At 40.5% G+C, this 19080-nt stretch overlaps 1 protein-coding gene across 6 annotated transcripts in view; it reads right to left on the bottom strand.

Moving 5' to 3' along the window:
* Positions 1-13847: 13847 nt before the first annotated feature.
* pcdh19 (protocadherin 19) overlaps positions 13848-19080 on the bottom strand; it is a 55615-nt gene continuing 50382 nt past the window's right edge. For all 6 annotated transcript variants that reach the window (XM_086222004.1, XM_086222009.1, XM_086222010.1 and 3 more), the window contains exon 5: positions 13848-15009. In XM_086222004.1, the coding sequence (XP_086078130.1) occupies positions 14450-15009 (560 nt within the window). In that variant the 3' untranslated portion in view covers positions 13848-14449. The remainder of the gene's footprint in view (positions 15010-19080) is intronic.

Genomic DNA, 19080 nt, shown 5'->3' with positions numbered 1-19080 from the left:
CTACTTCACACCTCAACATGATATGATGTTGTGTGTGATGAAAAATCCATGCTGGTTTTAATATTTTTAATATACATTTTTGTGTCATCCTATTGGCTCAGCAGTGAGAGGGTCCGCCCCACTTGTTTTTTTTTTTTTAATTTTTGTATTAATCTGCTAACATCAGCCTTCTGTCTGACATCATAACTCTGAGATGCCCTTATACACCCTAGAACTGGCGTCTTTGCCCTGCAGCTCTCAGCAGTCTTCTTTCACATGAGAGGAGGAGGGAGGGGATTTGATCAACATCTGGTTTCGGGCAGAAGGACACTCCGCTGGGAAGCAACCGCTGCCATACCTCCACCTTTAATGTCAAACAGAATCTCTGGAATTGCAGAAAAGCAATATCCCACAATGAGTGGGAGCAGCGCTTCACTGGCTGGAGCCACTGCGATTTGATAAAGCGTCGACTTCGTGAGATTCTGGGAGGCTCTAAGAAATGTGCAGTTTGTTTAATTGAATTCCAGTATACTTAATGTGTAAATATAGAGCATAGCCATGTTTGACCCAGACTCTTTTCCCCTAATTAGCTGTCATCATAATTGGTTCTATAGAGGTGCCAGTGTTTTGCTTGCCAGGACACGCGGTTCCCCCAATATGAGCCAAATTCTTTTAACATATTTATGCTCACTCTTAAACTGCCATCTGCTGCAGTCTGTTCTTTCATGTCAATGTGTAATTTAGGAAAAAGTAAATTGCAAAACTTGTCACTTCATGGCTTGACTGTAAATGTCTCATTAAAGTAAAGGTGTCAGCATTTGTCAGTACACCAAACTTCAACCCTCTTTCTAAGATGCTAATAGGCCCGTAAATGACTCATTTATAAAATGAGTCTCGTCGATGAAAACAAAACATGTATTTTTATTGTCAAGAAGAGAGTCGCCAACTTCATGTCTTGGAAAAAAGGTAACTGACAAAAATTACTTTTGATGAAATTAATATTTTGTTTAGGGTACTTCATGAAGCAGTGTCTGATTAGGAGAATGGCTATACACTGCCAGAGTCCAGCTTTCTCAACTCTCTCTTGAAATCTTCTCTCTTCTTTTTTGTATGATTGTAAAGTTTTGATTTAAAGAAATAATCATATTAGTCTTGCTTGTATGCTTTCAGGCTTAATTATTAAAGAGTAATCTCTCAAATATGAGAAAATACTGCTATGTATATGATTTGGCATGTACATTATGTCTTGATCAACCCTTAATACTGTATTAATCTCTTAATTTTCACTGAAAAGGGGGTATTCATGAATGTTTAATCCACTTTGCCGTGGTGTGCGAGCATATCTAACAAATGAAATGTCAAAGTTTGGTCTGCTGAACAAATGAAATGGCAGGTACAATCAACTTGGCATAACCTTCTCTTCATCTGGCACATCAGCTCCACTCAGTCATATTTGCAAAGTTAAGAGGGCAGGCCAAGACAGCTTTATTTCACTGAGATGACCTATTAGCATCCTCCCATTTAAACTGCTGAGTAAAAAGTCAGGCTGTCCCTTCAACCCACTGGAGAAAGTTTTCTGGGTTCAACTTGGTCTTTTGGCTCGGACTCTTCTCCTCTTTTCTGTGCCAGGCAGTGAGCCTCAATTCCTCCCAGTGTGGACATTCTCCCATGCACCAACTCTGACTATCTAAACAACAGTCATTAGGCAAATTTGCTTTGGTGCAGGATTACGTTAATTATCATGGAATTATCACTTCATTAAAGCAGGCAGAGATAAATTATCTCTGATGAAACGAATGCAAAATGAGGAAATAATGATTACGCAAAAAAAAAAAGAGAGAGAGAGTGCGAGAACGAAGGGGGGGGGGGGGTGGGGTAAGAGACTGCTCCTCAAAGAAAATCAAGTCGTTGTGTTCCGGAGAGTTAGTCCCAGAGAGACACTGTGACACAACGCAACATGACAGAGCAAGTGAGTTTCCATTGAGAGGGGACCACCCACCCCTTTTCACAATGCAGTCCAATTTTCCTCCCCAAGCCACAACAGTGCCTGTACTTTTCCTCCCCAAATTGCAAGAGTCATTAATCATGCCAAATACCAATTTTAATGAATGCCTGCATCAGCCACTGTTGCAAGCAAAAGGCTGCAGCGTTGCAGCAGGACTGGAGCGTGATTTCTACGACTGTTATAATGATGATGATTTCACTCCACGCTGCATAAAATATATTTATTAATCGATGTGCTAATTATTTTACCATTTACACCCCCTGTGTTTTTCACATTACACCAAAAGACCAGTTTTTGTATGTACTTAATTATTCATTTTGAGTTTTCAGATACTGATCCTCCCTTGATTTAATGAGTGTTACGGCATTATACAAACTGTGAATCATCACACTATTACCTCACTTCCGATCCTCAAGATTTACGGAAAAAAAGAATAAAACCCTCAGGGTGATCAGACACTGAATATTTTTCCTATTCTTTCTTTCTGCTGACTCCCAACAATGATGGAAATGATGGCAGCACTGATATCTATCCAATTTATAATCATTAATGTAACGGTATTTCTATGTCAACATTATGCAGTAGCAGGGGTTCCAGCTCTCCATTGCTTGGCAAAATCCACTGATGTGCGGTAAGAAATAAAGTGTCCCTATTAAGTTTCAAACACTGGTTGGAACAGAATATTATAAGGGAAATGTGAGGGGAAAATATTGCTTTAAATTACGTTCAAACTCTCATTTCTCGGTATAATTTATTCATGCATCCATTTGGTGTTTTGCGAAAAAAACAAACTGCTTTTTTTATCGAGCAGGTTTGATGATTTGTTGCTTATTCTTGAGGACTGAAACGGTAATTTATGATGGCGTTTTGATTGACAGATTGTGGCTTTACAAACTGAGAAAGCTTTTATCCAAGTCCAGCCGAACATTTCATGGTAACATGCAGAAGCATTTGTCCCTCACTGCTTAATTTACCGTCTGTCACAAACAATGAAGGCACCTGTGAGAATATAAGTTACAAGTGAGTCATCAGCCTATGAATTGACAAACAAACAAACAGAGCCGCTTAATGTCAATGCTTCTTTTCTCAGATGATAACTAATAAGCATGTAGGTTTTACTTCTACTGCCAAAACCACCCTTCATTGCACTCGCCTGCTGTGTCCCTGAGTGTGTGCACTCAGTTTTGGACCAATTCATTTTCATCTCTATTACTTATTTAAAGATGTAATGGTAAGTAAAATATATATATAATGTACGCGTGTGTGTGTGTGTGTGTGTGTGTGTGTGTGTGTGTGTGTGTGCATAAAGAAGAAGAAACTAGTTGCTAGTTTGCTTTGTAAGTTGGCATTCAGGGTCAGCAGAAGCCACCTTTGAATTGGAGAGGCTCCCTGGCGAGTCAGGGAGAGCGGGAAAGATTCATGGTAAGTTATGACCTTCCCCCGCCTGTATTGTTGGTGGTATCAGCGAGACCTTCTATTGTTGAAGTTTCCAAGGAAGAAAAAAAAACTCACATCAGGCTACTTATTCTTCATGAGGTCACATTACACAAAAAAAAAAATTAAGAAAGAAAAATCTTATTCTCCAGGTTTTTCTGTGACTTCCACGAGCACTGGATTGAGCTTCATTGGTTAGGCAAAGCTAGAATACAACTTTCCAAAAACAGAAAAGGAACTTTTTCTCATCAATTTGAATAAAATGACTAATGATGAAGCTTGAGCATTTAAATGAAACCATTGGGAATATTTAGAATCAAAGCTGGCAGCACAAATAATTGCACAGTCAATGTTTTGCACAGTAAATTAAAAAATGTGACCACAAGTGTTGGAGATCGTCAGCTATTGTATGCTAAACTAAAGGAGTTTAACAGTACAATACTCCACAGCGTGGAAACACATTGCTATGCTGATGGTGTCGAGTAACAACTTACATAAACCACCCACAAGAAGTCTGTGAAGAAGATCTATTTGTGCTGATGCAGCTACTAGCCATCAGAGCCAGTGCAAACTCTGTCTGTTGCAACATGTTATCCTGGACTCTATTTCATGTTTTCCTTTGTGTTGTAGAGAAATCAGTCTTAAAGAATTTCCACAAAAACCTGAACAAAAAAACCATGTCCAATTTCTTCCACCAGCTGCACTAGAAGCTATGCACACCTGTAGTCAAAGCAAAGCTCCAGGCAATCCATTCACTTTTGTTCAGAGATTTAAATAACATAGAGAACAATGTGTAGCGTGCCTTGTACACACTGCTCCAATTTTGGCTCACAGAGTAATCTCTTATTCTTCTCTGCAGAATAGTGAAATCCATTCAACACTTTTGTGTCACTGCCTCTTACAAGAACTACAACTGCAGTTCTTTACTGGTGGAAAAATTGCCGTAAACATGTAAACAATTTATTGATTTGTGTAATTTTGTAGTTCAATCGTAATTCGTGAAAACATCTGAGGCGTATGTGTTTTTAACAATAGACATTGGCTGCTTCGTTACCTGTAACATCCTCTCTTCATAAATTGTGTCACCACAAAGCTTAGAATTTAGCAATTTGCACTGACAGGTACACATGTGGTAGTTATATTTTTAGTTTATCATTGAGGGTATAGTATGTGGTACTGCTGTGTTTTGTGCTATAATGAATGGCGTTCCAATCCACCTCAACCTGGGGTGGAACAAACTTAGACACAGTGGTAATCATACATCAAGAGAAATGATTCTGTTTAAATCAACAGGGGACATTTTTTCCTTTGAAAAGACTGAATTAAAATGTACCTAACGAAGTGGCTAGTCTGTGTGCGTGTGTGTGAATACAACCAGGTGATGATTCTTCCCCCGCCATCTTTTGTAAGCAGTTCATGTGATTTGTTACTTGCTGAAGGGAATGAGTGTTAACAACTATTTGATTACACTGCTGGTGAGCTCACTAATTCATGTTGGGACGGTAAGGCCCAGTGGTAAATTACAAGTAATTCGACACTGTTGGGATAAAGTGAGGCGTAAAGCAGAAGCTTTAATGAGACCTCAACCTGAGCCCCAATAAATGTCTACAGCATGAAGTAGAAACAGAATTTGAAACTATCCTAATGTCACACCAAATTGTGTTCGATTAGAAATACTTTTAAAGAGTGTAAATGCCCAAAATGGTGTTGATAAAACGTGATTTTTCTCTTTTCCTACAATATTTGCTCTAGTTTTTTTGCTCTGCTTTTCTTTTGTTAAGGCACTCGAAATTCCCTTACCAAGGTTATGGGGAAAGATCTTATTGATTTATCTAACCTAAATTCCTCTTTTACTGAAACAAAGTGATTTTGTGGCCAAATGTAGGTTTTGTTAATCCAATATTCAGCCTAACTTGCATTTCGTACAAAAATCCCTGAAAGCACTGCTGTTAAAGGAACATAATATAAAAGGCGTCTTTTTGTTGAAGCCAGGATAATGTACAATTTGGCTTCCACTTTGGTTGTATTGGAGGTGGTGATCAATGGCAATCAAATAAAGGGAGATAGCCCTGCTACATCTACTTCATCCAGAAAAACTAATACAAAACATTTTCTAAAAGATGCCACTAAATATACTTGGTACCAAAGTTTCAGAATGACCTGAAATATTCTACACCATAGATCTCCATCTGTGTTTTGCACCATTGCTTCAAAGCATCTCTCGCTCCCTGTCCATCAACCTCCTCTGAGCCACCTGCCTAGGTATATTATACAGTATATATGTGGGGAGACCCTGGAGACACTTGCCTACTGCTCGTCACTCAATCAGTGTTACCCTAGCCGTTAGCAATTGGGTTTTGACACACATGCACAACTGTTGTGGGTCCAGATCGATGTCGGAGGTAATGGGATCAATCAAACACACCTAGGGATGTCGCAGAAGAGCCAAAATGACCTCATGAAAACTTGTGTTCCACTCTGTCCAGCTATTAATGCGTAAGTTAGTTGTGTCACTTCCATCATCACCAAAATGAACACATTTGAATGCACCAGTATCCTGTGTTTTGCCGCTTGTATCACCAGGCGGCACTGCTGCAAATAACATAATGTTGCTTTTGAATGTCTGGTCATAGTAAACGGTTGTAAATTTCCATTCCACTGTGTTCAGGAGTACAACAGAATAAAAAAGCCTGTTATCACTATCTCAAAGAAACTACTATCAATAATAGTAACAATAAGGAGTCATCCATGATGGCTAATAACCAATTTTCAATGATCATATTCATTTTAGTTCTGTACCGGAGCCCTGAAAATACAAGGTTGTTTGGAAACAATAGGACATCACATGGAGATAATATGGTGGCATCCAGGGCAAAACAAGAGATTTTTATACTCTGGCTGCCAGCCTTTTATCTTTCTACAGTCTAAATCACTTTGTTTCCCCTGGCAGCAGGAAAACGCTGTTCATCTTTTTTTAAGCACCTTAGGTCTTTTTGAGCCACAGAGGAGTCTGCGTCCATAACTGGATACATGCCGGAAAAGAAGCCCAGTGCTGCACTTGTCAATAGCATATTCGTTGCGTCTTTTTTTTTCTCTAGTTGAATATCTCTGGTTAAACTGGGAAAAAAATCTGTTCTTATCCAGTCATAACTTCGTATAATGCTCAACTCATCAACTCCAAGATGCTTAAACAGGACAGTCATTTACCACGACAGAAGGCCCTGACACACCAAGCACAATACCAGCTGATCAAACACTTCGCCTGTTGCCTCATTACTTCTTTAAAGGCTAACGTGTTTTGGACTCATGTGAGAGAAAATAACAATTCATCTGTAGAATGGGAACACGCTCCTGCATCGTATGCTTCAGACAAAAGAAAATGCTGAAATGATATTCCTAGGCCGCTTCTTGTCGACCAGTGGTCTTTTGCTTGGGGAGGCAGAAAAAGAAAAAAAAAAAGGCAGCGGTGAAAAATAAGCGGAAACTGCAATGAAAGGGCAGTTCATGGTTTATAGAGATGAACATTACAATCACGTTGTCAGCCTCCGTGAACACTTTAGCTCAACATATTGAATAAGACGGACTGCCGATGAGGGTGTCGTACTCTGCAAAACTCAAAGAAAAAAAACCTTGATGGCCTTGAAGTGCTCATTCACCATTATCTCAAAGCTTTGTGGAGGACTGCATCACCTTTACTTTTACCATGACATTTTTCTTTGGTTGTAAATAAGATTTGGCTCAAAAAAATAAACATGGAAGTGCTTTTGCTGAAAATGCTTGTGTTTGTGTTCAAACAAAACAAAATGACTAAAAGTTTAAAATCAATATGTATTTTTAGCATTTTTTTTTTTTAAATCAGTCATTACACATAAATGAACAATAAGTGACTGAAAATGTTCTGACGAAACTAAAATGCCTGTAAAGCAGATTAGAGTGCTTTACTTCTGCAAAAAAGGAATCCATAATTAACTGTAAAGAAGTCATGCAACATATATTTAAAAGAGGAAGTATTGAAAATTGGATATAAATCCAGCTCATGAGTTAGTTTTTGAAAATACTTCGACTTCGAGTTTTCAGACGAAAATATTCAAACTGCATACACATTTATTGTTGCAAATTAGCAAGAAACTGCTTCTTTCTTCTTCTTTTTTTTTTGATTTCACAGCACATTTTGGTCACTTTGGCTCGCAATCCATCTTTCCAATGTCTCTGCAGCAGCATAAAAATTGATCCAATTATTTTAGTCCCTCGTATATTCCTGTGAAAGGCTTCAGATTTGAGATGGTCTCAGAGTGGATTAAACAATGATTCCCCTAAACTTCTTTGAACCACTTTCTATCACTTATGATCCAAAGTCCAACATAGTCTTTTTTTTCTGTCATTCTGTGTACCTTTAACGGCCAGAGAGGTCAGGGGATGTATCTATGCCAGGGCAAAATAAATCATTGCCAACCAGTGAGTGCAGGTCAAATAATCACCCTTCTGATAATGCACGCCCACGAAGAGGTTTGGCGAGATTCATTGCTCTGCTGCAACTGACAATAATAGAGCTTTCAAAGGCCATAGTCTTTAATTTCTAGTCTCTGTTATCAGCGTTTCTATCCCGGCGGGGGGGGGGGGGGGGGGGGGTGTCAACTACCCCTGTTGCACAGTCCCACAGCCAGCATCTTGGGCAGTAAGGGCTGAGCGAGGTGACTGAGGTCAGGCTGTGATTGCTGCTGGAGATGGCAAGCTGAAGGGTCTTGGGGCTCATCGGATCCTTCTCAGACAAAGGGGCTTTATGGAGCAGCTCCCAGGTCAGTTTTATCAGGGCATCACTAATGGTTATGATATGATCTGTCTAGCATCACTTCCAATTAAAGACTGCTGGGGGAATGTGGCAGACTCTGCTCTCCATTTCACTGAAGTCCCAACAGCGTTGTGTGAATGTAGACTATTGTTTGAGCCGCTCATTTCACTGGTGAACAAAGTTCCTTTGTGACTCCAACAAAAGGGAAGTGGCCACTGACCAGGCCTGATATGTAGTTGAGGAGGGGAGATGGAGAGGGTAATCAGTCTTCTAACTGATAGTAATGACCAGCCCACTTCTCACTGTGACAGAGACTAACCTCTTCAATACAATATAAGCTATAACAAAAGGTAATTCTTCTTGTTTGGATAGCTTTCCCTTTTGAACAGGGAAAATCCATTCCCCAAGAGTTTTCATAATTTATACTAACTTTCTCGGGCTTTTGCATCTCCCTGAGCTCATATTCCCGTCTCAGCCCTTGCACTTTCAAATGACACAACTCTTGCAAAGCCTTAACAGCGGCAAAGCCTGAACTTGTCATCTTCAATTCATTGTAAGCCATCGTCCACTAAGGACATGGAATCTCCACCCAGGCTTGGTGCTGAAAGCTGTCCAGATGTGGCGTGAGGACACATGCAAAGCAAAATTCAACTCAGCTCACTTGATCTGATTCAGCAGGGATAATAATTATCTCGCTAAAAGGTGTAGATGTGTGGAGCGAATCTGTCTCTTCTAGTAACTAACAGAGATAATGCAAAGGATTGAGGTAATTGCCCAAAGGCTAAAAAAAAAGCGTGTGTATCTACACACACACACATATATATATATATATATATATATATATATATATATATATATATTCTTTGAAGATAGTTCAGAGTTTTAAATGTGGACGTTTTAGCTACGGTTGAATAAATGTCAAAGATAAAAAAAGAGCCTGTCTGCTTTGTGACACGCGGTCTTGACCACATTGACCTGCTTTTCCTTGGAAGAATATTGGAGAAGATAAATAGAAGAGTATTTTATTTTATAAAGCACAATTTTCTGCTTCGGGTGGATCGAACCTCAATAAAGTGGCATCAAAGTGTATACAGAGGCAATGGAAAAAGAAATTGTAGCTAGTAAGCAGCAAAAAAAAAAATGCTAAATATGATGTTTCAATTACATTTAAATAGACAAAGCTTGTTTCTAGTCTCAGATGTAGCATTCTGTTCCAAATGAATAAGTAATGGCTAAAGGCAACATACTTTTGGATCTAAATCATTTGGTGACAAGTAGTAGACTGAAGTTAATTCTTTTAGATAGTGGTAACTGATGATGTGATCTAAGAACTGGAGTTATGTGCTGAGCTGTTGAGCCAAATGTGAGCGAGTGCCAAAAGTCAGTGTCTCATTTGCAATCCTGAAATAAGACACATTTGGACCGTATTGCGCCAGGGAGAAAGGGAAAAAAAATAGATCCTCGGTTTGTGGGTGTAGTTGCTAAAATATTGGCCTATTTGGATTTCAGCCATGTCACATAACAGATCAACCCATATTCTGTGGCTACACACAAAAAGATCTTTTTACATGAACACAATTGGAAACCATGGTTTAATTTCGCTTATTTCGGGAGGGGAAACGATATTGAATCCAGAGATAGCAACAAAGCAGCGGGACAATACACAAGCTCGTTTAGCTCAAACATCCTGTTAGCTGTCACCTAAACCCGTGGTGATCCTCCACCAGAGATTACTGAATAGGAGTAGCTGGTCATAATGACGGAGGAGCAGCTGCAAGCCCTTCTGATAGAATGAGGTCACGAGAGAGACAGAGATCAGTGTGCCTGATTGGGGGCTGGTTTAGGCGTTCCCACTCACAAGAACAGGCTAACGTCTATTTTGTATTGATGGAATTCAAAGCTGCAGGCCCTTCTTGTGCTCTCTCTCACTCTCTCTCTCTCTCTGGTTTTCTCTCTCTCTCTTTTTCCAATGCATGTCTTTGTCAGAAATAAATCATTTTAATTGTTCTGTGATTCCCCCCCTCTCACCATTTTGCAAAACGATAATTGAAACATTAATAGGATGTTAATAGGATGTGTGTCCTGGTAACCTTTGATATAAATCTCGTCGTAATGGAGAATATTCTCCATGACCACTGTGAATCAGTAGTAATTAAATATGCGTGGACAAGCACCATTTTGGGGATTTACAACTACGGTTCCTGCATTGCAAATAAGGTGTGGCTCAGTGTGTGTGTGTGTGTGTGGGGGGGGGGGGAGCGGTGATTTGGGTTTTTTTCACATATATGTTTAAATAATAATCAGGATATTTTGATCCTCAAGTTTTCAGGCAAACTATAATGAGGCTGGTTCCTTAAAAACATAGTTCAAAATGCCTACTTTGCCCTTCATTTTGAGGCAGGACTGCACCTTTAGTTCAGACTCGTTTGTTATGGAAACCCAGGGGTCTAAACACTACATTGAAAGGGCATGGTTTATTCATCTGAGTGGGGCGAGGCTGGAATAGTGGTATTGCCCATGAGAGGAGAACTTAGCTGGAAGAAACAAGATCCTCCTTATAGACTAATGGATGTGTTAGCTAGTGCGCTTTGAGCCCAGCTTTCATGTTGGCTCCACCAGAGGGTATAGAGGGAATGGCAAATTAATTATAGAAATGAAGCCAACCTCCTTTTCTTATCATACAGGGCAGCTGTGTGGCAGCTGTGTGCTTCCTGTTGCTCGTTTCCCCTCCTCCTTCACCAGTGCTGGAATGTGTCCTGCCCTTCATCTCTTCTCTGATTCTTTTTTGTCAATCCATACAAAGTTACTCAAGAGAAAGCTATGCTATGCATGGGAGGTGGGGGGTTGGAAGGTGGAGCAGTTATTGAGTCGAAATGTGGAAATAGACAGGCAGAGAGAGAGTCCGTCTTGTTTTTCAGATGATTTCATTGTCAGAAACTTTTCCTCTCAAAGTCAAACGATGCATCAATATTTTGAGTGGCATCTAGCATTGTAATGACGTCATCCTTTTTCGGTGAGAGTGCGTGAGGCATCAAACGAGTGGTTGTCTGAATGACAGGCTACACGTTTCTCATCAGTGACTGCATTGTTTGGTTTGAGAGACATTTAGCCATGTTCAACGTCTGTAAAAATGTCATGTATGACCCACTCTAGGAAATGAGGAGTGCACAACCATCAGAAAACACACTTGCACACACTCACCTCACTTGTTGGAACATTCCCAAAGGTCTGCTTTGGAAATAATGGAAAACAGCAACAGGGAGTGCATGGAATATTAATGCAGGGTTGGAGCCAGCCTTGACTCAAACTGTTAATTTCCATTTTATCAGGACAAATAGAATAGACATCACTCCATGTGTTACCATGTTGCTTTCAAGAACAGTTTACAAGTTGTTAAATGAATTATCCCTAAAAGCTGTTTAAAAGGGATGCATCAAGTTACGCTTGGTTGGCCATATATTATTTACATTAATTCAGATTCGTGTTCAGAACAAATTCAATTCAAATACTGACATCAGCTGAATTACTGTGTATTTATGGGTACCAAAAACAAAAACATGTCTCTAGTTTGTTTTGACTTGTGTGCTTATTTAGTCAGAGTCAAAGCTTTATTTCTGCCTCTGAAGTGGAAGAGTCTCCTAGATTAGTGTTTCCGGGGAAAAAGTCGCTTTCATACCCACCTTGTTCAGTTTGCACCGTAGCTATTTTCCATCTGGATGCAGTTGTTTGGGGAGGTGTGAACACAGCCACTGTACTTGGGTGTGCACCAAACCGGTCCAAACGACTGGACCAAGACCTTGTTGAAGAGGTTGTCTTGGCAACAACAAACCCTGGTGTGGTTCATCTGTCGTAATCCAACCTTGGTCCCAGCCACCTCCTGCAAATCTGAACAGTCAACCAGGTTTACTTTGTACTTCTGCCATATTTTGGTTTGCCTGGAGAAACTGTCCATATTGGCAGACTCGTTGACTGATACGGACAATAGCGAATAAACTATGTGTGTGAAAACCCCTCTGGTGTTGAGTAAAGACAAGGAAACAAAACAGAGAACATTTAATAGTTTAATTATAAGCTGCTGTATACATTCAGTGATTATTCCGATTTTAATTTTGCCAGAAGCCAAGGGTGAGACCAGCAAAACATTCAGCTACAAGATCTAGTTTGTTGTATGCAATTTGTCCATTTCCATTCATATTTTCCACATTGTACATAGTTTACTGCAAAGCAAAATAAAACCACATTGCTGATGTGCAACACGGCTCATCCAAGACCTTAGTTCATTCAAATAACGATTCCACCCAGTCTGTTGTGTGGTGCTTGTCGGAGGGAAGGGCCCTGTTTACTTTCGTCTGGTCCCAACCTCATCTTTCAGATCAACTGAATACAGATGGCACAGGGTGACAGCAGTGCTGAGCGAAGCTAGTTTGTTCATCCCCATACCCTCAGTTGAAGCTGAAAAAGTCTTGTTTAAATGTGACTGGGGCCAATAGGAAAAAAAGGTGGAAATGTATTATCAACATGAAGAGCACTGGGAGTTGTTATTTCTCCTCCTTAGATACTAAGATCAGGGTACATCTCGCAATCCTCAAGGTCTTGTTTGCATCTTTTTTGGTTTCTTCTGCTATCTCACTCTACGCTCATTGAACTGACACACTAATGTTGGTGCTGAAATTGCTTGTTTTTTTTTTTGTCTTTTCTTTTTTTTGTCTTTTTTTACTTTTTCTGGTAGCCCACACAGAAACTTGATGGCACAAGAACTGACCAATAAGAAACTCTTTACAACAAGGTAGACTGCAAGTCAACAGTTGCCAGGGGTCACACAGTAAATAAAAATAATCCAAGTTCATTTTGAAATTAAAAAAAATAAAATAAAATAACCAAACAAAAACCAAACACAAAAAAAATCAGGTTCAATATAAAAGCCAGAGACAAATGAACAAAAGCAAGTTAATTTCAAGTATAACTTACTCATAAAATAACTACACAGCATTAAATATTCTCATACATTTTTAAATTATTTATAAAATATATTTTGGCATATATGTTTTTTTTAATTTTTGTGTTTGTGTAACAAACGCTACTGTAGCTTCAGTTGAACACCAATGTTTATTTGATTTTTTTTTCTGTTGAAACAAAACATTAAAGGGATTGTCACATAACAACAGGTTAATAAAAATGATAATAGTAAACCCTATACAGAGTTCCACATAGCAAGACAAGAGTGACGATCCCTTCTATCCTAGCCCCATAGTCAAAAGTCAAAAAAGTACAAGACCAGAACACAAAGTTCTAATTTGTGCTCCACTGGCTACAATCAAGGTTGGGCACAGGAGATTTCCAAAGCAGGAAGTCTTTTTTCATACAACTTAATTTGAACACAAGGATCTGTCTGTCCCACTTCCAGTTTTCGGTGTGGCTGGGCAGATAGCAAGAGTTCATTTAGCTCCATCCATGATAAAATATAAATACTGTAAAGACCTCACAGTCTGATGACACTAGGACGTCCTCGGGGATATGCAGAGAAAGTTTCTCTTAATAGCCAGGGAGGGGGGCAAATGAGACTGGGAGGTCTCCCTTTTCCTTCTGAATGCACAGAAAGCAGTTGAATAAGTAAATTGAGGGTGTTTTTTAGATGAATCCTGTGTGTGTGTGTGTGTGTGTGTGTGTGTGTGTGTGTGTGTGTGTGTGTGTCTGTTTATTAGATTGACAGAGCTCGCTATACAAAGGAACAAAGAGTGATTTTGACAGCTAGAACAAACTGCAAAACCAAAGAAGGCAAATATCCATTTGTGATACAAAAGTAGTTTAAAAGGCATAACTGTACTTTGGCACCTCAGGTGTCCAAACACGTAGTGTTCTGCTTTGGCGCGAGGGCTGGAGAGCTCCACTGGCCGTGTCCATGCAGTCAACAGTAACCTGCCTGTCCACTCACTGCAGACTGATTAAAAAAAAAAAATAAAGCAAACAAGGAGAAAGTACTGCGACTACAACAAAGCCACATCCACTACCTTGGCATTAGCACATGACTAGCTGCAGCACACTACAGTTCATCAACCTCAGTCCACGCTGATTCTTGAATATTGTATACTGCAAATGGGTGTGTCTCTCTAGTTCCACAGCCTGACTCCTCTGTGTACATACAGCTATTGCGAGATACATATATATAATATATATATGTATATATATATGAGTTTACACTGTATGTGTGAAAGCATGTTTGATGTGTGTCATTGAGAAGCTCGCTAAAGCACAATGTCCTTCAAGCGCTTGCTGCTGGGAGATTCCTTGTCACGGCCGTCGTGGAGAAGCGTGTTGATCTCCCGGACAGCCGGCTCACTGTCCTTCCCCTCCGGCTGCCGCAGCAGGCTGTGGTTGGCAATTCGCTCTGCATCGCGGCATTTCAGTGTGTTGTAGGCAGATGAAGGCTTGGACACTGGGCTCTTCAGGTGCACAGGGGAAGTAATGGGGCTGGCTGCCTCGCGCCCATTGCCAGCTTCACGGACAGCCCCTCCATTGGCCTTGGGGCTACACACCTGAGACTCCTGAGTCCGTTTCCCCTTAATCTCTCCCCGTTCCATATCCTCAGGCCCATCCTTGCCGAATGTGGCAAAAGTCCTCTTGGTGGTGCCATCCTCGTAGTGGGGCACATCCACTGTGGTGGCCTCGATAGACAAAGCAATAACATTACGAGCATGCTCAGGTGACTTGGCACGTGCTGGAATAGGGACGCGAGGCATCCAACAGCGGTCAGAGTGGCCAAGGATGCGGCACTCATCCTGGCAGTGAAAGCCTTCAGTCGGATCTGTGGGCAAAAAAAAAAAAAAACACAGAAAAGAGGATTGTTTCATTTAGTCTGATAAACGAACACAAATACAAACTCTGTCCTGAAACAACCAAATAACTGCATAAAAACAGCAGTAAAACTTGATGTAATTTGAAAAGTTAAGTGTATGTAATAACTTAGTTATTCCTCAGCTTCATGCACATCTCTTCGAAGACGTTACTGCACATCATGGTAGCACACACACAACTGCTGTGTCCAAATCACACACTGTCACACACTCCCACTATCTCCTCCTCAGCTCCCAGCTTCTTCAACGCTGTAGTTATTTCAGTGAATGTAACTGTTGTTCAACATTTATTAGCTCCAACTCCAAAAATGATTTCCTCCGTTTCAGCTGCCTTTGTTTGAAGTGCACAAAGAAACTCAAGACTGAGGCGTTGAAGCCCCACGCCAATTAGCATTTCAGCTGTGTAACTGCGGCGGCACACCGGTGCGCACGTATAAAGATTCACAACAGCACAGGGGGCATTGGCATCGGCTACGGCGTAGCTGACACACAGCTACACCTCTCATTCCTTCATCTGCTCACAACCGCAGCGGCATTAACACTGCTGGCTGAAAGCTAGAGCTGAATGGTTGAGGACTTTTAATATGCCATCTAAATCATGTATTGTTAAAATCAAAAGTCCATTTGGAGATCTTGTATAATTAGGTTTTCTGTAGCAACACAAGATGAGAGGCAGGCTTAAATAGTGCAATCAGATATCTCACAGAGAGCGAGACAACAGACAAGTTCCGGTGTTGTTGCCTGGTTCATCTCTCTCCCTCTCTATGCTTCTGTCATCTGGCGCCGAGTTATAAATATGTAATGATGTTTAACGCTGGAGTGAAAATAAGATTTGTCTTTTGTCTGCATAACTGCACCCTTTGTGTGTTTGTTATGTTCACGGGAAGGACTTTCAAAACAAGTTTTGCATCATTATATTAACAAAAAAAAAAGCCTCTGCTTTCCCTCAAACTGAAATGCTTATTCATATTCTCACAGCAGCTTTTTCTTCCATATGATTTGGAAGATTTGAAAAAAAAAAGTCTTAATAATTACACTTTTAAAAAGATATTTCAGCCCCATAAAAATCCATCTCTTTTCCCGTGCTCTGTTCTTTCCCAACAGCTCCAATCCTCAGAAAAAAAAACAAAAACCCTGCACTAGAGACGCAATGACACAATTCTGCGCTTTCCTCCGCTTGTCTGTATCTGAACATGAGACAACCTCCATTCCAGAGGCCCAAGGTGACAAGAGGGGATTGTGAGAGGGATTGCAATCGACCCAAATGCATACGCTTACATCTGGCAATCGCGGCTTGACAGATCACCTAATTAAAATCACTAATGATCTGTTTTTCTCCCCTCTTTCCTGCATTCATGAGAGGCACCTCTGCTTAGGCCCAGGGGATCGATAGTTAAAGATTGGAGACTGGCTTCTCAGTAGCAGGTATGCCAAAGCAGTCTCTCATAAAGTACAATCTGATGAAAGTGAAAACACAGTGACAAAATGACTGAATGAATAAGCAAAGGGTGTCACGGGCTGTTTGGATCCAAACAGGAGACATTTAGGCTTTGCAGTAATCATCTTGCCTGCAGGCGTAAAACATGAACACCGGCACCCAGAATGCAGATTACGAGTAACCGATGTCCAAAGTGAGACAGTGGCACTAAATAATTAGTTTCCTTTGATTGTGTGTATTTGTGTGTGTGTGTGTGTGTGTGTGTGTGTGCGCGCGCGTGTGATGCACTCACTCACTGACACTCAGACATGGCATTCTACCCAGTGAGTGCTCTGCAGACACGCTAATGCCTACACAGAAGTGTGTTGTAATAGTCACCACAAGAAGTGCGAGAAGTGGGTTTATACAGTTCCATCTTGCAGAATTTAATTCAAATACTATAAAATCCACCCATCATGTACGATTGCCTGAGTTCTGATTGATCCAAGTAACCGCATCAGCTGCAATCAAAAGGCATGACGCAGGAATTTTTGTTTAAAGAGAAGCGATCCTATCATAGTGCAGTAATTCAATCACAACAGATGTTAGGAGGTACTGTGAGCATAATTGAGGGTGAATTATAAATTTAAATGAATGAATGAAAGCATTCAGAGAGCGAGTATCTCTGCCAGTTCAGTGTGACATCATCAGCTCGAAACAATTCTGAAATCTGACAGTTCTTCATCTTATAGTCCTACCAAATTTGTTCAAAATCCCTCTACAACTTTTTTAAGTTATCCTGCGAACAGACAGAGTAATCGACGCAGGAGATCACATTACATTCTGAGTGGAGGTAATGAATGAATGAATTGCTGTCTTTAATTCGCATCCTGGCCCAGAGAAGAGACATCCTCCTGTAGCCAGGCTTGGGAGGGGAGCTTTCCACGACAGCCTGTTGGCCAGGCTTTGGCCCTCAGGCTCTGGTCCGGCACAGCCTGAAGACGCCACATGGAGCCAATGCTCTGTGGACCCGTCACCTACAGGGATATAGGCCTCGAGCTCATCAGGTAAGTTGCCAGACCAGCTGCAGGCAGAGGCAGGGCCTGAGGTAGGCTCACCCCTGGCCCTGTTAACTGCTTCTAGGGATGTGGTGAGGAATGATGCAGGGTGGGTGCAGGATGTGGAGCTTTACCAACTAAATGAAATACCTGGGCTCGTCGTCAGTGTGACATAATTGTTGGTTAAATTAAGACCCCAAAACAATTTGTTTCAATTCAGGGAAAACTGGAACGAGCGTAGTTGAAGAAAACAAAGAACACAAGTCTACAGCAGTTAGAACACAATGTTTCAGTGACTAATCCAACTACCCCAGTGGCCTCCACACACTGTTGCTCTATATTAACATTACTTGATTTCCTCACTTGCTTGCCTGCTTCTCAACAGCTTCTGCTACAAACTTAAAAACGTATGTTTTTTTAAATTGGGTACTTGGTAAAACGATTTTTATGAAGGATGACCTTTTTTAAAAAAAAATTTTAGCAGATACATGCAAGGAACAACTAATACGAATTCCATACTTGAAGCCTAAAGATATAATTGTACCCCATGCTTCAGCTCTTTAAGTGTTCTTACATTTTTCCAAAATCTTATTTGACGAAGTCATCCTTTTCTTCTCCTGATTAAAGATTTACCAGCATCTTGGTAATGAATGCAATTTCCTCTAAATACTTTTGCCTTTTCTATAGCCTTAAGCACTTTCTAAAGCATGAAAAGCCTTGAGGCACAAAGAAATATACACATGTTGTATGCTCCCTACTTAGCACTGCATGCATATGCAGTGAATACCTTCTTTTTTTTTGTCTCCATTCCTTTAGGGGTCTATGGGGGAGCAACTGGGTTGTAAATGGCATTGTCATGAAAGCCAAGTACCATTAAGACTCACACATCCTGCTTCGGCTCACAGCTTCATAACACGCAGATGTGGTTCTAAAAGGCCCACAACAAATAGAAGAGACGGCATGTGAATTAAAGAAATAAAAAAAGAAAGTGACAGGCCGTCAACCTCCCAACAAAACACAATCTCCTCCTATTTCAAAGTAGAGAACAGAAGACAGTGAAGGCATCTCCTGCTGGGAACATGTACTCCAAGTCATCAAGAAAATAAGCTTGCCAATCAGCTCGAGGAGCAGTGTAAAGTAGGCTACAGTGGGAAGCAGGATGTCACTGGGATCGTTTCCTATCTATGATTTAATACCTATTAATTACTGCGGGAGCTCCATCGGGAGGGGAAATCTGCTTGTGTTTTTAGTGTTCCACATTCAAAAAACTTGCATGATAGCAGAGGTGAAAGATTGAAACGTTTCAAAGCGCTGCTATTACTGTTAAATGAAGGTCCAAAAATTAGTAAAAGGCACAAGGGAACCCTTTAAATATATATATATATATATATATATATATATATATATACTTTTTTCTTTTTGAGACATGCACAGCATTGGAAAAATCATAAATACTTGACCACTCCTTGTAGCGCTGTATATGTTTGGTTACTTAAAATAGAATCACTTGCATCAGCAGCAGGAGAAAAGCCACACATTGCTCTACC

The sequence above is a fragment of the Aulostomus chinensis genome, chromosome 13 (genome assembly GCF_037954235.1).
Source record: "Aulostomus chinensis isolate RoL2024-O1b breed Wild chromosome 13, RoL_Achi_v1.0, whole genome shotgun sequence".
Lineage (NCBI taxonomy): Eukaryota > Metazoa > Chordata > Actinopteri > Syngnathiformes > Aulostomidae > Aulostomus > Aulostomus chinensis.
Note: the sequence above shows the minus strand (reverse complement) of the source record. Positions and strands in the feature narration are given on the sequence as shown.